The sequence below is a fragment of the Triturus cristatus genome, chromosome 7, assembly GCF_964204655.1.
Source record: "Triturus cristatus chromosome 7, aTriCri1.1, whole genome shotgun sequence".
Classification (NCBI taxonomy): Eukaryota; Metazoa; Chordata; class Amphibia; order Caudata; family Salamandridae; genus Triturus; species Triturus cristatus.
The window spans coordinates 1693249530-1693267804 of record NC_140590.1 but is presented as its reverse complement, the minus strand read 5'-3'; the positions used below and the strand labels follow the sequence as shown (position 1 = coordinate 1693267804).

General features: G+C 46.1%; 1 protein-coding gene across 1 annotated transcript in view; it reads right to left on the bottom strand.

Moving 5' to 3' along the window:
• The window catches only part of LPCAT3 (lysophosphatidylcholine acyltransferase 3), a 178474-nt gene that overhangs the window by 31961 nt on the left and 128238 nt on the right, over positions 1–18275 (bottom strand). Inside the window, exon 10 of the mRNA XM_085619889.1 lies at positions 13187–13334. Within this exon, the coding sequence (XP_085476015.1) occupies positions 13187–13334 (148 nt within the window). The remainder of the gene's footprint in view (positions 1–13186; positions 13335–18275) is intronic.

Below are 18275 nucleotides of genomic sequence, written 5' to 3'. Positions count from 1 at the left end.
TACTATGAATATGCAAGAGGCCATCATCCTTATAAGTTGCATGAACACTCTGGCTGGACGAGAGTGTTGTGGTTGAAATTTGCCGCGAAGAGCCTGTATGCTTGCTATCCTGGCAGGACTGGGGTAGGCTAGCGCTCTTGAGGTGTCTATGGTGGCACCGGGGTATTGTTGTATTTGGGACGGATGCAGATGGGACTTGGCGTGGTTTACTGTGAAGCGAAGGTCATGAAGAAGTTGGATAGTGGCGTGAGTGTGTTGTACACACTGGTTGTATGAGCTGGCTTTTATGAGCCAGTCGTCCAGGTATGGGAAGACGTGGATAGGTTGTCTTCTCAGGTGTGCTACCACTTGGTAAACACACGTGGTGCTGTGGTGACTCCGAATGGGAGTACTTTGAATTGGTAGTGCTGACTGTCCATTACGAATCTGAGAAACTTCCTGTGAGCTTTGTGAACAGGAATGTGGAAATAGGCGTCCTTGAGGTCTAGGGTGGCAAGGAAGTCGTTCTGGGAGAGCAGAGGAAGTACTTGCTGGAGTGTGACCATGTGAAAGTGGTCTGAGTGTATTTAGTGGTTTAGGGGTTCGAGGTCTAGGATGGGTCTGAGAGAGCCGTCCTTTTTTGGTATGAGAAAATATAGGGAGTAAACTCCCTTGTTTTGTTGGTGGGTAGGAACTGGTTCTATTGCACTTTTTTGTAGGAGGGATATCACCTCCTGCTTTAAAAGTGACAAGTGTTCCTGTGACAGTGGGCACTGTTTGGGTGGAATGGTTGGGGGGTAGATGTTAGTTCTAGACAGTAGCCTGATTGAATTATCTGTTGCCCCCATCTGCCCGAGGTGATGGTAGCCCAGAGAGGAAGGAAATTGTGGAGTCTGCCCTCGACTGGAGTGGAATGGTCTGGGGGGAGTGGAGGGAAGTCATTGGGTGGGGGTGGAGGCAGAGCGGGAGGTGTTAGTTTTGCCTCTGCTTTTGGTGGTGTTGTTACCCCTGTAGCCGCCTCTTTGGTAACCCCTAGTGAAGGTGGATTGGGTAGGGGCCTTGTAGGAAGTGGAGGCACTGTCGGAGGAGTAGCCTCTAGTGGTGCTTCTAAAGGAGGAACGGCAAAAGGAGCGCCTGTGAGCTTGCGACTGCAAGGCGCCCATAGATTTTGCCGTGTCTGTGTCCTTTTTCATTTTTTCGAGGGCTATGTCGACATTAGGGCCAAACAGGTGTTTCTCATCAAAGGGGTGGTTGAGGATGGTACTCTGAACCTCAGGTTTGAACCCTGAAAATCATAGCCAGGCATGCCTACGCAGAAGGACGCTGGTATTTATTGTCCTGGAGGCGGTATCAGCTGCATCGAGGGCACAAAGGATGGAGGTATTGGTGATGGGTTTTACCCTCTTGAATTAATTTGTTGGCCCTAGGTTTATATTGGTCAGGGAGGTGTTACATTATTGACTCCAGCTCCTCATAATGTGCCCTGTCATGTCTGGCTAGGAGCGCTTGGGTGTTAGCAATGCGCCATATGTTGGCCGCTTGGGACGCCGTCCGCTTGCCAGAGGCGTCCAGGAGTTGAGACTCCTTATCTGGCGGTGGAGCCTCACCCGATACCTGGGAATTGGCACGTTTCCTCGCATTGGGGACTACCAGGGAGTCTAGTGGTGCGGGGCCTCTAATGTAGGTTGGATCTGTTGGGGCGGCCTTATATTTTTTCTCAATGCGAGGGTTGATGACCCTGGCCCTAACAGGGTCTTCAAAAACCTCTGGTGCGTGCTTAATAACCCCTTTAAGCATGGGCAGAATCGAGGTGGACCTCTGTGCAGTGTCAAATGTGCCTAAGGGGAAATCCTCCTCCACAGGGTCTGTGTAGAGAGATCAACCCCGTGGTAGTGGGCAGCCCTGTGGAGTAGCTGGTTAAAGTCCATTGTGTCCTCTGGGGGGGGTCTGGAAGGGTAAAGATCATCCTGCGGGACGTTGGGGACGTCTGGGATGTTGAAGTCGTCCCATGGGTCTTAGGGAGCCCGTAGGAGTAGGGTCCCCTGTTGGTTGGTTGTCCGCTCCGTCCCCTGTGTCGTAGATAATGTCATCATCCTCCTCATCTGGAGATGGTGTGGGAGAATGATGGGGTGGGGGAAGCGGAGGAGGTGGTGGAGGAGGTGAAGGAATCCTCACAGGGGAGGTGGCAAAGTCTCTCCTTTTTGGTGGTGGAGCTGGTGTAGGCTTGTCCAGTGGTCTTTTTCTGGTACTAAGCGTCAAATGCCCAGTCTTTGGATCCTTTACAAGGGTTTTTTTGGTAAGGATCGGGTCGAAACAGTTAATCTGTAGGGGGCAGATCCTTCGGTGCCGATGGTGTCTGAGCTGTGAATTTTTTAGGTGTCGATTCGGCACTGGTTTTTTGTTTGGAGCCATGGGGTTTAGAAGTATCTTTTGACTTCCTCGATTCAGAGGTGGGTTTCGGTTTCGAGGCTTGGGAGTCGAGGGTTTTCGGTTTCTTGCTCTGCTCCGAGGAGGTTATCGGTGCCGAGGAGCCGGTGCCAGTCTTCGGCGCAGAGTGCTTCGGTGTCGAGCTCGGCGCAGACGAGGAAAGGGCAGTTTTCTTTTTCGGTGCCGATTAGAGTTTTTCGGCACGGAGGGTAGGCTGGCTCAAGCCCGAGCCACCTGAAGGTTTGGTAGGCTTCTTAACCGGGCCCGGAAGTGAGGTATGAGAAGCAGTCTCTCGGTGCATACTTCGGCCCGAAGGCGTGACCGAAACCTTTTTCAATGTGGTGGAGGGGGGTTTGGGGTCGCAGTTTGTACTCACGCAACTCTGTGCCGCAGTGATGTCATCGACGTCGGAGTCATCCGCTTTGGAAGCGCTGACGTGGCCTTCTTCGGTGTGCTGTTCCGGAACATCGACGCCTTCTTCAAAGATGTCGTCGGGGATCGAAGTAGACGAGTGAGCCATAGTTCTCCTTGCTAGTCGGTCCCGAATAGTCTTCTTCGATCGGAAGGAGGCGCAAGCTGGACAGTCCCTTGCCTCGTGTTCTGGAGAGAGGCAGAGGTTGCACACCTCATGTAGATCGGTGTGGGGAAACTTCGACCCACATCGAGGACACTTTTTAAATGGCGTCCTTTCCATCAGCCAGGACAGGAGCCCAGGTAGGGTCGAAGGCCTTCGGCGACGACCGGAATCGAAGACTTCGATTGTTGAGAGTCGCATCGAGTGTGGAGAACGCGATCGAGACAAAACCGTCAAAGGGGGAAGGATTGCGCGCCGAACAGGAAAACTTGAACGGTTCAGAACTGGAGCGCGAAGAACACATCCGAGCCCGATGGCGGAAAAAAATAATCTGAGGATGGAGCCGAAGCCCATGCGCAATACGATCCAAAGGAGGAGTCACCGACCTCGTGACTTCCAAAGACTTTCCAAGAGGAAAAACAACTGCAAACATCCGGGCCTAACACCAGATGGCGATCTATGCACAAGTGTGTAATCTGCAGCTCATATGCCTCGAACATATATCTTTATGTTATCATGACCTCTAACCTCTCTATCCTGTGGCGTTAATATAGGCGGGTGGGGTAAGCTCCTTGGAACAGCACTGAGCAGATTGTGATATAATAGAGTCTGGTTTACGATACCCTATCAAATAGGCTGGTGTACTTTCTGGCACCTTATATTTTTTATCCAACATAGGTAGGACAGCAGACACGGTCGCTGGATTCTACATGATCTTTACACCTTCCCAGATATAGTCTACCACGGGGACAGCTTTAACGGATTTTCTTGCCCCCACTTTAAAATCATAAATAAGGCAATCAGATCATTTAAATGGCATTGGCAAATCAAATTGTTTTGCTGCACGCTCCATCACAGTATGGAAAGTTCCACTATCATCAGGAGGAGAGTCCACCTCATGAGGAACTGGTGGTGAAGGAGCTGATAACAGGTGTTGTAATATGCTTATGCTAGTATGGGTGATGTCACTCCTGACACATTGGTGAGGTCTTAAGGTTCTAGGGTTCTCATCTTGAGCTGGTGGAAAAGAATGCTGTGTGAGAATCTGCTGATGAACCTGCTGGCAGTTGGATGGATGAGCTGTTTAACCTGCAACTTCAATTAAACCATTTCTCACATCTACAAATGGATTCTGGATCTTCATTCAAATACCTATGATGTACTTTTTAACACTGGCGACGACTGGGAAAACGGATAACAGCTCAACTCCAGACTACAGCGACCTTAAAGATTAGAAAAACGAATTTATTCATTTGTCAAGTAAGACTGTAATTTTTATTTCTAAGTGCGTTTACTGAGACTAGTCCATTTCATCCGGCGACCTTCGTGGTGCTACAGTGACATTCATCACCTGTATAACGTTTATACTATGATTGTGTTGATGTTAAGGTTTTTTTTTACTTTTGAGTAAAATCCTCGTAGGCGCTCAAGCATCTTTCAAGGATACTATTCTTGTGTGGCACAAGCTGACGATCTTCTTTTAATACTGCCGATTCAGTATCTTAAAAAACTTGCCAGTTACAAGATTATTATTTAAATTGGACTTGCCTGTCATTTGCTCGCGCTCTCTCTGTTTATCTCGAGCACAACGTTCTTCGAGGTCAATCTGCTGAATTCCTCCATTGTTAGCAGATAGTACTGGATTGAACATACGATGTACGTCGAATCTCTGCCTGGAACGCAACGTCTTCTGCTATCCTGGTAACCCTGAAACGCACGCTACTCAGCCATTATTTGACGTCCCTCGGTGGAAGCGCATGACGTGCTGACACGCTTCAGCCATTGTTCGACGGTCCTCGGTTGGCATTGCAGCGACGCGCACAGGAAGAGTGAGGAACGCCGTGGATCTACAATTGCGTGTGTCTCTTGTGTTTTGATCTGGCAGCGCTGACACGCACAGCAGTTCAACTGTAAGTACTTTATTCGGCGTGTCTTCTGCCGCATGCAACGGAGCCTTAGTTGATGTTCAGTTACGTAACTACGCTCACAAGAAGGGTGTGTAGCGCTTTGAGGTTACTGTGCGAGAGGGGCTTTAACATAGTTCAAGTAGCGCTGACACGCACAGCTGTTTTTCTGGAAGTACAATATTCTGCGTGTCAGTTGTCAAACTACGCTGACACGCACAGCTTGTAACAAGACCAATAATTAAATAATCCTGATTCATCTTCGGAACGTGTAGAGCGCTGCGAGTCTACATTACAGGTGTGCCTTCAACATTAACTAAGCAGCTCTGACACGCGCGGTTATGTAACGACAAATACATGCGTGTTGTTTACTAAGTAACGCTGACACGCACAGCTTTTAAGTTTTGCGAGTTCGATTACAAGTCTTCATGTAATGTTGGTCATGCAGTGCTGACATTTACAGATAAACATCTTTAGGAACAATTCTATGTTACACTGACAGATCACCTTTACTGCGAGTCCTGGAGTGCTGATATGCTAAGTTTCTTTAACATTTAGGCTACATTTCTCCACTTATAGTCTAATTACAATTTGCTGTTGTACGTATTAGATATAGCATGACATGGGTGTTTGTAGTATGTTGTAGGATGTTTCTGGTTTAATAAGAGGAGATTTGTAGTGGGTTAAAAAAAAAAAAAGAGGGAAAAGTTTTATTTTTTTTAAAAAAATTCTGAGTCATGCAGAATGTTACGGCTGCACCGTTTTTTCTACAATCGCCTGGTGATCCACCTATTAAATGGTCCAAGTGGAAGAAAGTTTTTGAGCGATATGCTCGTGTGTGCGGAACTTCTCTCAGTGTTGAGAGGAAAACGGCTCTTCTAATGCACTGTCTTGGATCTGAGGGTCAAGATGTCTTTGATCATCTTCCTGACGTTCCAGCCAGTGCTGCTACAGGTCTGAATGAATTTGAACAGTGTATGTACAAACTTGATGCACATTATTTGCCAAAAGTTAGTACTATTTTAGAACGCTATCACTTTGGTAGACGCATGCAGAAGGAGGATGAAAGCATAGAAAATTATGTGACAGATCTCAGACGTCTAGCTTCCACTTGTAAATTTGATGTACTAATTGAGGAAAGGATAAGAGATCAATTTATGCTTGGTTGTATCTCTGAGAAAGTAAGGGATGAACTTTGGCTTAAAGACGAACCGTCTCTTGATGAGGTCTTAGTAATAGCTAAAAGAATTGAACACTCACTAGCATGTGTGAAAGAGATAAAAAAGGATCTCAACAAAGTTGGTTCGGACGTTACAGTTGTTAATACTAATGTGTCTCAGAAGCCTTCTGATTCTTTAATGAAATCTCAGACTAAAGATAAGTTGAATACCAAATCTCGAGCTCAGTTTAAAAAGAACGGTAAGTGTTACAGATGTAACAGCACAACACACTGGGCAAATGATAAATCGTGTCCTGCCCTGAATATCACATGTTCATTTTGCAAAAAGAAAGGACACAATGTGAATGCCTGCAGAATCAAAGCTTCTAGAAGTGGTGTAAATGAAGTTTCTCAAGAAAATGATGCAGAATTGCATGATTTTGAATGTGGACAGATTGTGGTCCAGGTTGGAAGTGATGGGCCTCTGGATTTTATTTTAGTGGAGGGTCAGAGAACTAAAGTATTATTTGACTCGGGAGCTAAGATTACCATCATTTCTAACAAATTCTTTAGTGACAAGTTGAGCACCAAAGTGAAACTGTCTAAACCTGACATTCGTCCTACCTCCTATGGTGGTGATCCCATAGAATTGAGAGGGTACTTTATGGGATTAATTGAGTTTGAGGATCGTTTCACCTCTGGGAAGATCTAGGTTTCCAAAAAGGGTGATAGTATTATTAGTTGGTGGCATCAAAAAGATCTGGGTGTCATGTTGGATCCTAATAATACTCCTCCGGTCATACTCAAAGAGAAGAATGTCATTGGGTCCATTGATAATAATTCTTTGGATTCTCAGCTCATGGAAGAGTTTCCCCAAGTGTTTGGTGAAAAGTTGGGTTGTCTTAAAGGCTACTGCCATAAAATAAAGTTGGTCCCGGGATCTATTCCTGTGTCTAGTAAGGTGAGGAATGTTCCTTTCACAGTTAAAGAGGACATGTTTAAAGAGATTGACAAACTCAAATCTCAGGGTATCATTGAAGAGGTTGAGGGAACATCTTGGTTAGCTCCGGTAGTGGCTGCTAGAAAACCAGATGGCTCTTTGAGACTATGTGTGGACTTGAGACAACTTAATAAGTGTGTACTGGTTGATAAGTATCCTCTTCCAAATATATCTGAACTGTTAAGTATGGTGGCAGGGGCGAAAATTTTTAGTACTATTGACCTGAAGTCTGCGTATCATCAAATACTGCTTGATGAGTCTTCTAAAGATTTGACTGCGTTTGTTACGCCTTTTGGGACGTTCAGGTTTATAAGACTTCCGTTTGGGCTAGTTTCTGCCGCTTCCGTGTTTCAACGTGTCATGGAGAAGGTATTGGTCAATATACCTGGTATTTGTGTATACCAGGATGATATTCTGGTGTATGGCTCTGATGTGTCTGAGCATGGGAAGAGAATTAGACAGGTGCTAGGTAGACTTGCTGCCCACAATCTGACCATTAAGCGGGAGAAATGTAAATTTGGATGTGGAAAGATTGACTATTTGGGACATACCATAAGTGCGGATGGTGTGGTTCCAAAAGCTGATCTGGTAAACACTATCAAAGATCTGACGGCTCCAACTTCTAAGGAAGAATTAATGCGCTTTCTTGGCATGGCCGAATATTACAATAAATTCATAAAGAATTTTGCTGAAGTCACATACAATATAAGGAATCTACTTAAAAAGAGTGTGAGATTTTGTTGGGATGAATCTTGTGAGAAAGAGTTTTGTGAATTAAAACAAAGGTTACAAAATGCACCGAATCTTAGAAATTTTGATCCCACCAAAACATCAATTATTTCTACTGATGCAAGTCTAAAAGGGCTTGGTGCGGTCTTGTATCAAGGGGGTACAGCTCCTGAGAACACCATTATGTTTATTTCGAGAAGTCTAAAAGGGGCTGAAACCAGATATTCAGTTATCGAGCGGGAAGCTTTGGCAGTTTATTGGGCTGTTAAAAAATTCAAGAAGTTTTTGTGGGGTACATCATTTGTGGTGAAAACTGATCATAAACCACTATGTGAAGTGTTATCTAGCAAAGGTATTGATTCAATATCACCACGTATTTCAAAATGGGTTGTTGGTTTACAAGGATTTGATTTTGTTGTCAAGTATGTTCCTGGTAGTGAGAACCTTGTGGCGGATACACTTTCAAGACTTGTACCGTCGGTTGAACAGGGGTTATCAGATTCTCAGACGGATATTGACTTTAGTAATTTTCAGGATTTTGTTTGTGGAGTAGATTATGAGGTGATTTCTCATGAACGCTGGTTGGATGCTTGTAAAGCTGATGCTTCCATCCAAGAGGTATTGAGTCTCATTTGTAATGGTTGGCATCACAAGGAACAGGGTGGTTCTTTGGTGAAAGATTTTTGGTTAGTGAAAGACCAACTTTCTCATTGTGATGGTTTATTATTGAGGGGTCATAGACTAGTTCCACCCATATCTCTAAGAAAAGAATTACTAAATTTGGCTCATGAGGCACATCTGGGTATCTCCAAGACAAAAGAGAGGATACGTTCTAGTTATTGGTGGCCAGGTGTAGATTCTCAAGTTGAACATTTAGTTAGAGAGTGCGTTCAATGTTCTCTCAGTGAGAAAGGTCTTAAAACTAGAACCCAACCCATGGAGAAAAGATCTCGTCCTAGTGGTCCGTGGAAAGATATAGCTTTGGACATTTTAGGACCTGTGCATGGGGATGGTTCGGACACATTTGTTATTGTGATCATGGATTTGTTTTCTAGGTGGCCGGAAATATTTTGTGTTAAAAATGTGAACACAGTAACTGTTATTGATTGCTTAAAGAAGCTCATTGCTAAGGAGGGTATTCCTGAAACCATTCTGACTGATAATGGGGTTCAACTGGTTTCTGGTGACATGGAAAATTTTCTTAGTGGTTGTGGAATTGTACATAAAAAGTGTTCTTTGTATCATCCAGAGTCGAATGGCACTGTGGAAAGATTTAATAGAGTTCTGAAAGATACTATCTCTTTAGCAAAGCAAAATGGGCTTGATTGGAAGGAGGAAATTTCAAAAAGGGTTTGCATTTATCGTTTTGCTCCTCATACGACAACAGGGAAATCTCCTTTCTTTTTGTTTCGGGGAAGGAATCCTGATACTTTCTTAGAGCCTCCTTGGGTAAACAAATTTCTTTCGGTGAATGGGGGGATTGAGGATGACACTACTTGGAAGAATAAGGAAGATTTGAAGTGTCTTAAAAGTAAAGAAAACTATGATGTACGACATGCTGTCAAAGTAACAAAAGTTTTAGTTGGTGACATGGTCAGGATTAAAAAACCTGGGTTTTGTGTTGCTGGTTCTAAATTTTCCAAACCCATCAAAGTGATAAAAGTTTTTCATAATGCAATAAGAACTGCTGATCACAGGGTGTGGAATTTGAGTCGTGTTGCTTTATGTAACAGAAATGAGGATGTATATTTGTCTCAAGATTTGTCAAGAAAGGAAACTGTTCCTCCAGTTATGATGAGACCTAGTAGAGTTTCACGCACTCCCTCTTATCTGAAAGATTACGTTGCTTGATGTTCTGTTGTTTATTGTGTATATATGCAATGTGTAAAGGAGGGAGATATGTTGTAATATGCTTATGCTAGTATGGGTGATGTCACTCCTGACACATTGGTGAGGTCTTAAGGTTCTAGGGTTCTCATCTTGAGCTGGTGGAAAAGAATGCTGTGTGAGAATCTGCTGATGAACCTGCTGGCAGTTGGATGGATGACCTGCAACTTCAATTAAACCATTTCTCATATCTACAAATGGATTCTGGATCTTCATTCAAATACCTATGATGTACTTTTTAACACACATCAGGAGGAGAGTCCACCTCATGAGGAACTGGTGGTGAAGGAGCTGATAACAGGTAATCTTCCCTTTCATTAGACACACTGCAGTCATTCGGTAACACATCCTCTTCTCTGTCGTCATAACATCATTCGCAGAATGAACCGCAACACTAGAAACCGGTTATTTGAGGACGGCACAACATCCGCAGGCAGAACCACAATGCTTGAAGCTGGCGTTCCCTTTGGTGTGTGCACTGCTGGCAAATTTTGCAGTGTGTGAGTAGGAGGCTGAATTTGAGGAGCTTGAATTGTTTGTGCAGGTGATGTAGCCAGAGAGGGCTCAGGAAATCTTCTCCAATAGTCCTGTAGCATGCTCTGCAAGTAGTTACCCAAAGCTCTGAATACTTGCACCATCTCCTCTTCGGGTTCACAATGTTCGTAGGGAAGGTAATACTCTATATATGAAGAATACTTGCCCATAAAATGTGCTCCTGAGGAATAATAATCTCCCTTGCCATATTCTTCACTCGCCTCTTGATATTTCACATGACGTTCTGAAGAACTATACACGGTTCGAAAAGGAAAATTATCTTCAGAATTCTTCACATCTAATAAGTAGGTTTGTGGAAAAAGTGAAAACTTGCTCGGAGATGTATTTTCAGGCTTTAGTGGAATTAGTGAAGGATGAAGTGAATCGGCAATAGTATCGTTGACTATGCCCATTATCAACACTATTGGTGTCTTCAAAAGTTGACAGTGCTGCTTCTTTCGCCGCAGATGGAACGGTTGATGGTTTCTTAGTCAACGACAGCACACGCGAGGTTGTAGGCGTAACCCATGACAATAGTACAGTCATCGTAGATTTGGTCGTCACAATTGTCGAAGGGGCTAATTTAGCCGATGGTGTTGGCAAAGACTGATTCTCTTTAGTCAACAAGGTCATCTACAGTTTCATCAGTGTTTTTTTCTATAGAGTGGATTTCTCAGTTGACGGCACCGATGAGGGGTTTTTAAACTGTAAAGACAGTCTTTGAGAAGGTGTTGTGGGCTCTGAAGGATATTTGAGGCAACAACCTCTTTAGAATGCTTACAAAAGAGTTTACAACACGAAGCAGGTTGCTCAGAGGACCCATGAGGAGTCTTTTTGCAAGCTTTCTTAGTGATTCATGAAACACATGTCCCGCATCCCTCTCCTCTCTCTCGTCTGAGACTTCCTAAACTTAGGAGAATCCTCATGCTACTCTTCAGATAGAGGAACATATCTAGTTTTTAACTTTTTAATGCAATAAAAGCAGCCTTCCCTCGTTAGCCTTTGAGGAAAGTACAGCACATTTTACAGTCCATTACCTTACGAGAAGGGTAGAGGCAGTGAATACATTCCTTATGAGTATCCTCAAAGTGCAGCCTTTTCTTGCCACAGGTCCCACAAGATTAGAAAAGACCCTTTTTGCTCGACTGACATTTCAGCTAGTCAGTTCTGAATAACCAATTAAGAAATTCAGAGAAATACCCTTATACATCTGTTTTTAACAGACAAACCTGGATAACGGAGCAAGGCTAAGGGAGACTCCCTTCACACGACGTGCGGTATAAAATGTGAGGGAGGTGAACCTCTGTGGGAAGTGTTCTAGAGGGCACGGTCGCCTGACTAGCTAGAGTTTGTTTTTTTTGTAATGATAGTGCTAATTTAATTAAGTGAATGCTTCTTTTAGCCCTTATGTACGATGGATGACTTGTACTGCTTTTAAATGTACTGTGGGACTCCCACTTCGACGATCGGGAAGGATTTAAGCATGTGAATCTATTGACTATCCAATACTGGAGAAGCATTCCAATCACTTCCAAACTCAAACCTCTTCTTTATTTTAGAACAACCTGTAAATTCTGCACCCTAAACTAGACTAAAGTGTGCACAGCAGGTGATCTACAGTTGCACGTGCTGAAATCAAACAAAATCTAATTATTGGCCCCAATAGATGGAATGGAGTCAAGGTTTGGTTCTAGACCCAGTGCGGTCTCGAAAATTCCCCTTGGTGTACTGTGGGGAAGCACTGGTAGAATCTGCAGTTATTAGTATTTTTGTTTTAAAATCATCTCCAGCTGCACTTCCACCTTTGGACCAAAGGGATGTTTGCTCCTGAACTTCAGGCTAAAACCTTGAATTCACAACCTAGAACGCCATCTAAAAAACAGACCTGTATTTGTTTGAAAGCTTCCCAGTGGAAATAAACTATTCCTATCAGATGAGCAAAGATTTTGAAGTGGCAATTCTCCATTTCAGTTCAGCCCTGGATGCCAAGTCAGGATTCAGGAGAATGGCAGAATTGTATCAAGTGCAAGATACTCAGGGCTAGAGACCGTGGAAAATAGAGCAGGGGAAACCATGAAGATTTGGCACATTAGACCACAAAGCCTGATTACTCAATTACTGGGCTGGGGTGGTGGTAGAACCATATTTAAGGACTCAGATTTGGCATTGCAACGAGTGGTCAGTGGCATTGGCTTTCCGTATTACCCCACCTCTTTGTCTCACCACGTTTTTATTTTCCTTTCTCGGTTTCCCATTAGGCCTCTTCCTTCTCCTGCAATTGTGCTCTCCATGTATTCTTACCTACGGGATTTGGAATGGTGTGTTGGTGGCATCCTGAGGCTGCCAGCTGGATTCCAAGATGGCATATGCTCATCAAATTAAAACATTAAAACCTGCTGCTGAAACAGCTTTTCAAATATACTACTTCAGCAAATGACAACTGGCTGTTAAATACTACTTTTCTGTAGTAGTCTGTCTGCAATCTTTTCAGTCCAATATACAACATCAAGATAATATGAGGGCAGTCTCGGAGTAAAGACACTACAGGGTCTGCATAGCTCTGGTCCTTTGTTTGTTTCAATCACTCCGCTCCACCTCCTGGTTTTGTCCTCAAGCTTCCATTGGAGGTAGCAGGTTCAATATGGCTATTTGCATATGTAGTCGGAAACACCAGAGGCTTAAGACTCAGACCTGCTACCTTGGATCCCACTACATGGGAACTCTTGCTTAGGCGGTAGGGGTCTATCTTATGCTCATCGTCATCAGCTCAGTCGATTGTCGATGCTTTTAAAAAAAAAAAAAAAATGTATAGGCACAACCCCTAGACGGAGGAATGATGCATGCTCATGTGAATCTAGAATAGGTTCTTGTTGAAGAAAGGTGACCCAGCGCATCACCATCAAATGAGAAGACATTGTAATAGAGATAGGCCCAAAGACGACAACAAAAGACACTTCTCCCAACTCCACTTGCCATTCTCATCTACAACTCACCTTTCTCTCCACTGTGACAATGAGGAACTCTAAGGAGAAGCAAATGAGGTAGCCGGAGTGTAGCCCATGCCAGACAGCCAGAAAGAAGAGGGCCAGACCCTGGGACACCAACTTATTCCCCAGGAATCGCAGTCGCTTAAAGACGTACCTGTGGGGGGTGAGAGGAGAGAGGTTTGACCCAATTAGTACAATGAGATAGATCCAAACAAACTGCTACAGCTCAAATTAATTCCTTCACTTAATAGCACACTTGCAAAGGTGGGTGGGAACAGACAAGATGCATGTAATTCCTCTGGGGTTATTCATGGAGACTGTAGTACGCAAAATCAATAAAGCAACATCATAGGGCCACAGCCAGGCAGTGCATTTCTTGGATGCAGTGCAAGCCTTTACCTGTGTGAAGTGGCTATGCTTGGAAGCAATTCTCACACATTCTGGTCTTGCTGAGAGCTTTAATACAGCTGTACTGGATCTCTTCTGTAATCAGTCAGCTGGGGTCTTGGTGGTTGAAGGGGCCTATTGTTGCTCCTTACTTATATTCTGGAATAATCTGGCAGGCCTGTCACCAACTTGTTTGCCGCACCTAGTGCAAATGACCCATTAGATCCAAGGCTGCAATTCGATGATTAATAAAAATGAGTATCTCTTTTTTTAAAGACTTAAAATTGGGGACGTGGCCAGCTCACGAACATGGCGGCTGTGTATTGAGCGGGCTCCGGAGCGCGGGCTCAATAATCCTGCTTTTTACTACATCCCGATTGATAGCTGCAGCGCCAAATCAGCCGCAAACACAGCACAACGGGTGAGCAGCGCGCCGATATCAGAAAAGAACATAATCCTGGTTCTCGGAGGTTGCGGGACCGGGAGACAGCTGCAGGGGGATGGACCAAGCCGTGGCACAGTTCGGCATTGGCGCTTGCGAGGACCTCCTTCGACTGTCCGACAATCGTGGCATGCCTGAACGACGCTGTTTAATGCATGGCGGGTGTGCGACTACCCTGCGGAGCAGCGAGTGGCTTGTCGAGGGCCCGACCTCCGGCCCCGGAACGGGATGAGCCGTGAATGATCTTGGCCCTCACTGGCGCTGCCTGCTGGGGCGCTACGCGGGCCTGGACCGGGCCGACGCGGTGAGGTTACGTTGTGGGGGCCCCCCTTTGTACTTTGCATCTCGCCCCTGCCAGGGGACTCTTTTTGACTTACCTGTGAGACAGCGGGGGTTGATGCTGTGACTCTACACTATGGCCTGACCTGGAGGTCTGGAATGGAAGGTTCAAGCCTGCCCTCCCTCTTGTAGTTGATCTATGACCGTGGCGACCCCCTAGTAGACCAGAGGATGCTCCGGGGGACGGGGCAGGGACAGTAGCTGAAGCGGTGGCCATCCGGCGAGCGCTTTTCTCCCCGGAGCCCCCCCCCCCCCCAAAGTTTGAGACTGGTACTCTCTACCCAGTGGCATATTGCAGGCAGCGTTCACGGGGAGTTGTACTCGCGCCGAACATCAGTAACTGCTGTGAGCGGTATGTGGGAGTCTTGCCAAGACAGTCTCCTGTGACGTGCGTCCTGGGACTTGGGCCTGCGGCAGTGAACACTATAGCATAGGAGTTCTGCCCTGCCCAGCATTCGCAGTTGCGGTCAAGAGTGCCCAGTAGGTTGTGTAGCTGAATGAGGCCTGTGGTGGGCTGCCTAGTGGGATTCCTCGTGCAAGGTGTACACAGATCTCCTGCACAGCGTGAGTAGACTGGGGAATTTTGGCGCTGCGGCCCACAGGTCACTGCCCTAGCCGCTGCGGCTAGTCTGGGCTCCCGGACGCACATATCGTTCGCTCGAAGGACGTGACGCACCAAAGACACGAGGAGTGATGGGCCGCAGACAGGGTAGGACGCAGGAAGCAGCGGCCACTAACTCCAAAGAAATGGGAAGATATACACCTGAGCATGCAATCACTCAATACGATCCCTCCACAACAGATGTGGGGGCACAGCATAAACTGGACTTAATACTTAACGAGGTCCGGGAGTCCAGGAGGGCCATAGAACAGCAAATGGGCACCCTCACCACTGGTTTTACCTTACTGAAAGCGGACCACATGAAGCTGGCGGACACGGTGGAGGGACATAGCGCCACACTTGAAGAGCCAGTGCTGCAGCACAAGGACCATGCAAACCAGCTCCAATCCCTTCAAAAGCAGGTCACGGGATTGATGGACAGAGTGGAGGAAGCGGAGGGCAGAGCACAACGCAATAACATTCAGGTCATAGGGCTGCCGGAACGAAGCGAAGGAACTGATGCGACAGTTTACACGGAGCGCTGGTTTCGCACGCATGTGGCCCAGGGGGGCCTTTCAGATTATTTTTGCGTTGAGAGGGCGCATCGGATCCCCACAGGCAGGCCTAGAGTGGGAGCTCAGCCGAGACCCTTAATAGTGAAAATTCTCAACTACAGGGACCGCAATACGCTACTACAGAAAACACATGAAAAAACGCAGATCCAGTTTGAAAACTGTCAAATCTCACTATACCACGACTACACAATGCTGGTGCAACAAAGACAATCTTCGTTTCAAGAGGTAAAGAGAAAGTTACGCACCATGAATCTCAAGTATGCACTGTTTCCCACTCGTCTGAAGATAATTTATGACCAGAAGACATACTTCTTTGAGAGCCCGGAGGACGTCGAAGAGTGGCTCGAAGTGATGGAACCCACACAGCTCTCGGGTCGGTCCTTTCCTGGATCCCGTAGACCCGGAAATGTGAGACACCGGCGATCACAACGTGAGACTGAGTCCACAAATGGGATGTTGCTTCCTGGTCCTATGAGAGAAACAGGCCCAGACAAGCAAGGAAATGGCCCTGGCGGCTGCGAGTGCCTTCAGAGACAGCTCCTCCCGCAGACTGTCCGAATCGTCGTAACACAGTACGCGTTCGCTCCAACTCCGAAAGCAGCTTAGCACTTTCCTACTGTGACACCGCAAACTGAGACGGGATACTGGGATGATAGTTGACAATGAGGGTCGTACAGCTATGATCTGTCGAGAACGGTAGCGCTGCCGGCGCGCTGCCCCTCCTCCCCCCAACTTACATATCCTTTTGCATTGTTTATATACAAGTTGCTATGATAAATGTAATATCCTACATGATACGCTCGGGCTCTAGGGAGCTCCAAGATGTGTGCTGCGTTACACGATGGCTGTGGCTGCCAGTCCCCACTTTGCAAGTGCTACAGTTTATTGTATATTTGTTTATTGTTCAATTTGTTTGGTCTGCCCTGTTTTGGGGTGTAGGCATGACCTGGTATTGTGTTTAGGTTGGGGGTTACTTGGCTCTAGTATGTTAAAAGCATTAAGTCTCACAAGATGCATATGCCACTGCAAAGTAGAGGAATCACATAAGTGAATGGCTCAGCAGATGTTAGATAAATATAAATTTGTCACGTGGAACGTCCGGGTTTAGGCTCTATACACAAACGACATAGGGTACACGCATTTTTGCTCCATCGAGGGGCGCAGGTATTCTTCCTACAAGAGTCGCACCGGATAGAAACGGAGGCCGTGAAAATGAGGAAGAAATGGAGGGGCTAGATCATTTCTACAAATTACTCTGCCTTCGCCCGGGGGCTGACAATCTGGATAAGAGGGGGAGTGCCATTTGTTGTCTTAGACAAACGAGTAGATACACAGGGCAGGTACATATTCATACGTGGTACTCTAGACGGAACACCGGTTATACTTGGAAATATTTATGCTCCCAATCATGACCAACATAAATATCTCATGAGTCTGAACTCCATACTAGCGGGGTGGGAAGAGTACCCATGGCTCATATGGGGCAACTAATGTAGTGATGTCCACCACCCTGGATCGTTGACCCCCCCCCCCCCCCCCCCCCCCTCGAGAGACGCGATGGCTAACAAACAGGCAGCAGTGCTTTGTGATTGGGTGAAGGGTTGGTCACTGTGCGATACGTGGCGACTACACAATCCGCTACACAAGGAATATTCCTTCTTCTCCCCAGTACTTCAGTTGCACACCAGGATAGACAGGATTATGTGTTCTACCTCGATAGCAGATCAAATCATAGACTCCACACATTTAGCAAAACCCTTTTTGGATCATAACCCTCTTGAGACAGATTTTAGTTGGGGTAGAATACTGACCCCCCGTACCCACGTGGAGGTTCTGGCCTCAAATGCTAGAGGACTTGGCGTTTCGCAGCACGCTCTCCACAACAATTCAAAACTATTTCACAGAAAATGGACACACTACTACACCACTGGTTGAGTGGGATGCCATGGAGGCGGTCGTCCAGGGGTGCGGCAATTAGTGCCACAGTGGGGGCCAGACAAGAGGTGCATCGGCAGCTACATGATATCATTGTATACACGGCAGACCTGTTGGAGGGATTGGGCTTGCTTCCCCGTATATTTGCTGACTTCGAATTGATATCAGGCTTATCCATCAATGAATCGAAGTCGAATACCTTTTTCTTTCATGCTCAAATACACCCAGATTTCATTACTTTTGGAGAACTTCGGTTGCCTGTTGCCAGCCACACCTTTAAATACCTGGGCATTAACGTATATCGTTCACAAACTGACATGCTGGAGGGCAACCTGGGTAAGGCCATCCGGGGAACACGATCGCAAGTAACTTTCTGGACCACGTTGCCCTTATCGGCTATGGGCCGCGTGGCCTTGTCCAAGATGGTAGTACTTCCCCGCCTTCTGTATTACTTCACAAATCTGCCGTTATGAATACCCGCAACGACATTTAATACACTTGACACTATTCTGATAGACTTGATATGGGGTACGGGAAGACGTCGAATAAGCCTTAAACTCCAAATTAGCACACGGGGGCGGCCTGGGAGCTCCAGATTTCAGAGCGTATTATTACGCATGCCAGGTCCAATGGCTGTCCTACTGGCTGCAGGGCGCAACTTGCAGAAAATTGATTATACCTCCAGGCACATTGAGCAGGGAACGCTACATACTTTATTGTTGTCACATAATAAGGAGCCCCCGGCGCTTCCACACCTCCAGATAGCACTACACTGTTGGGGAACGGTGCTACAATATACCTCTAAGGGCAGCAGAT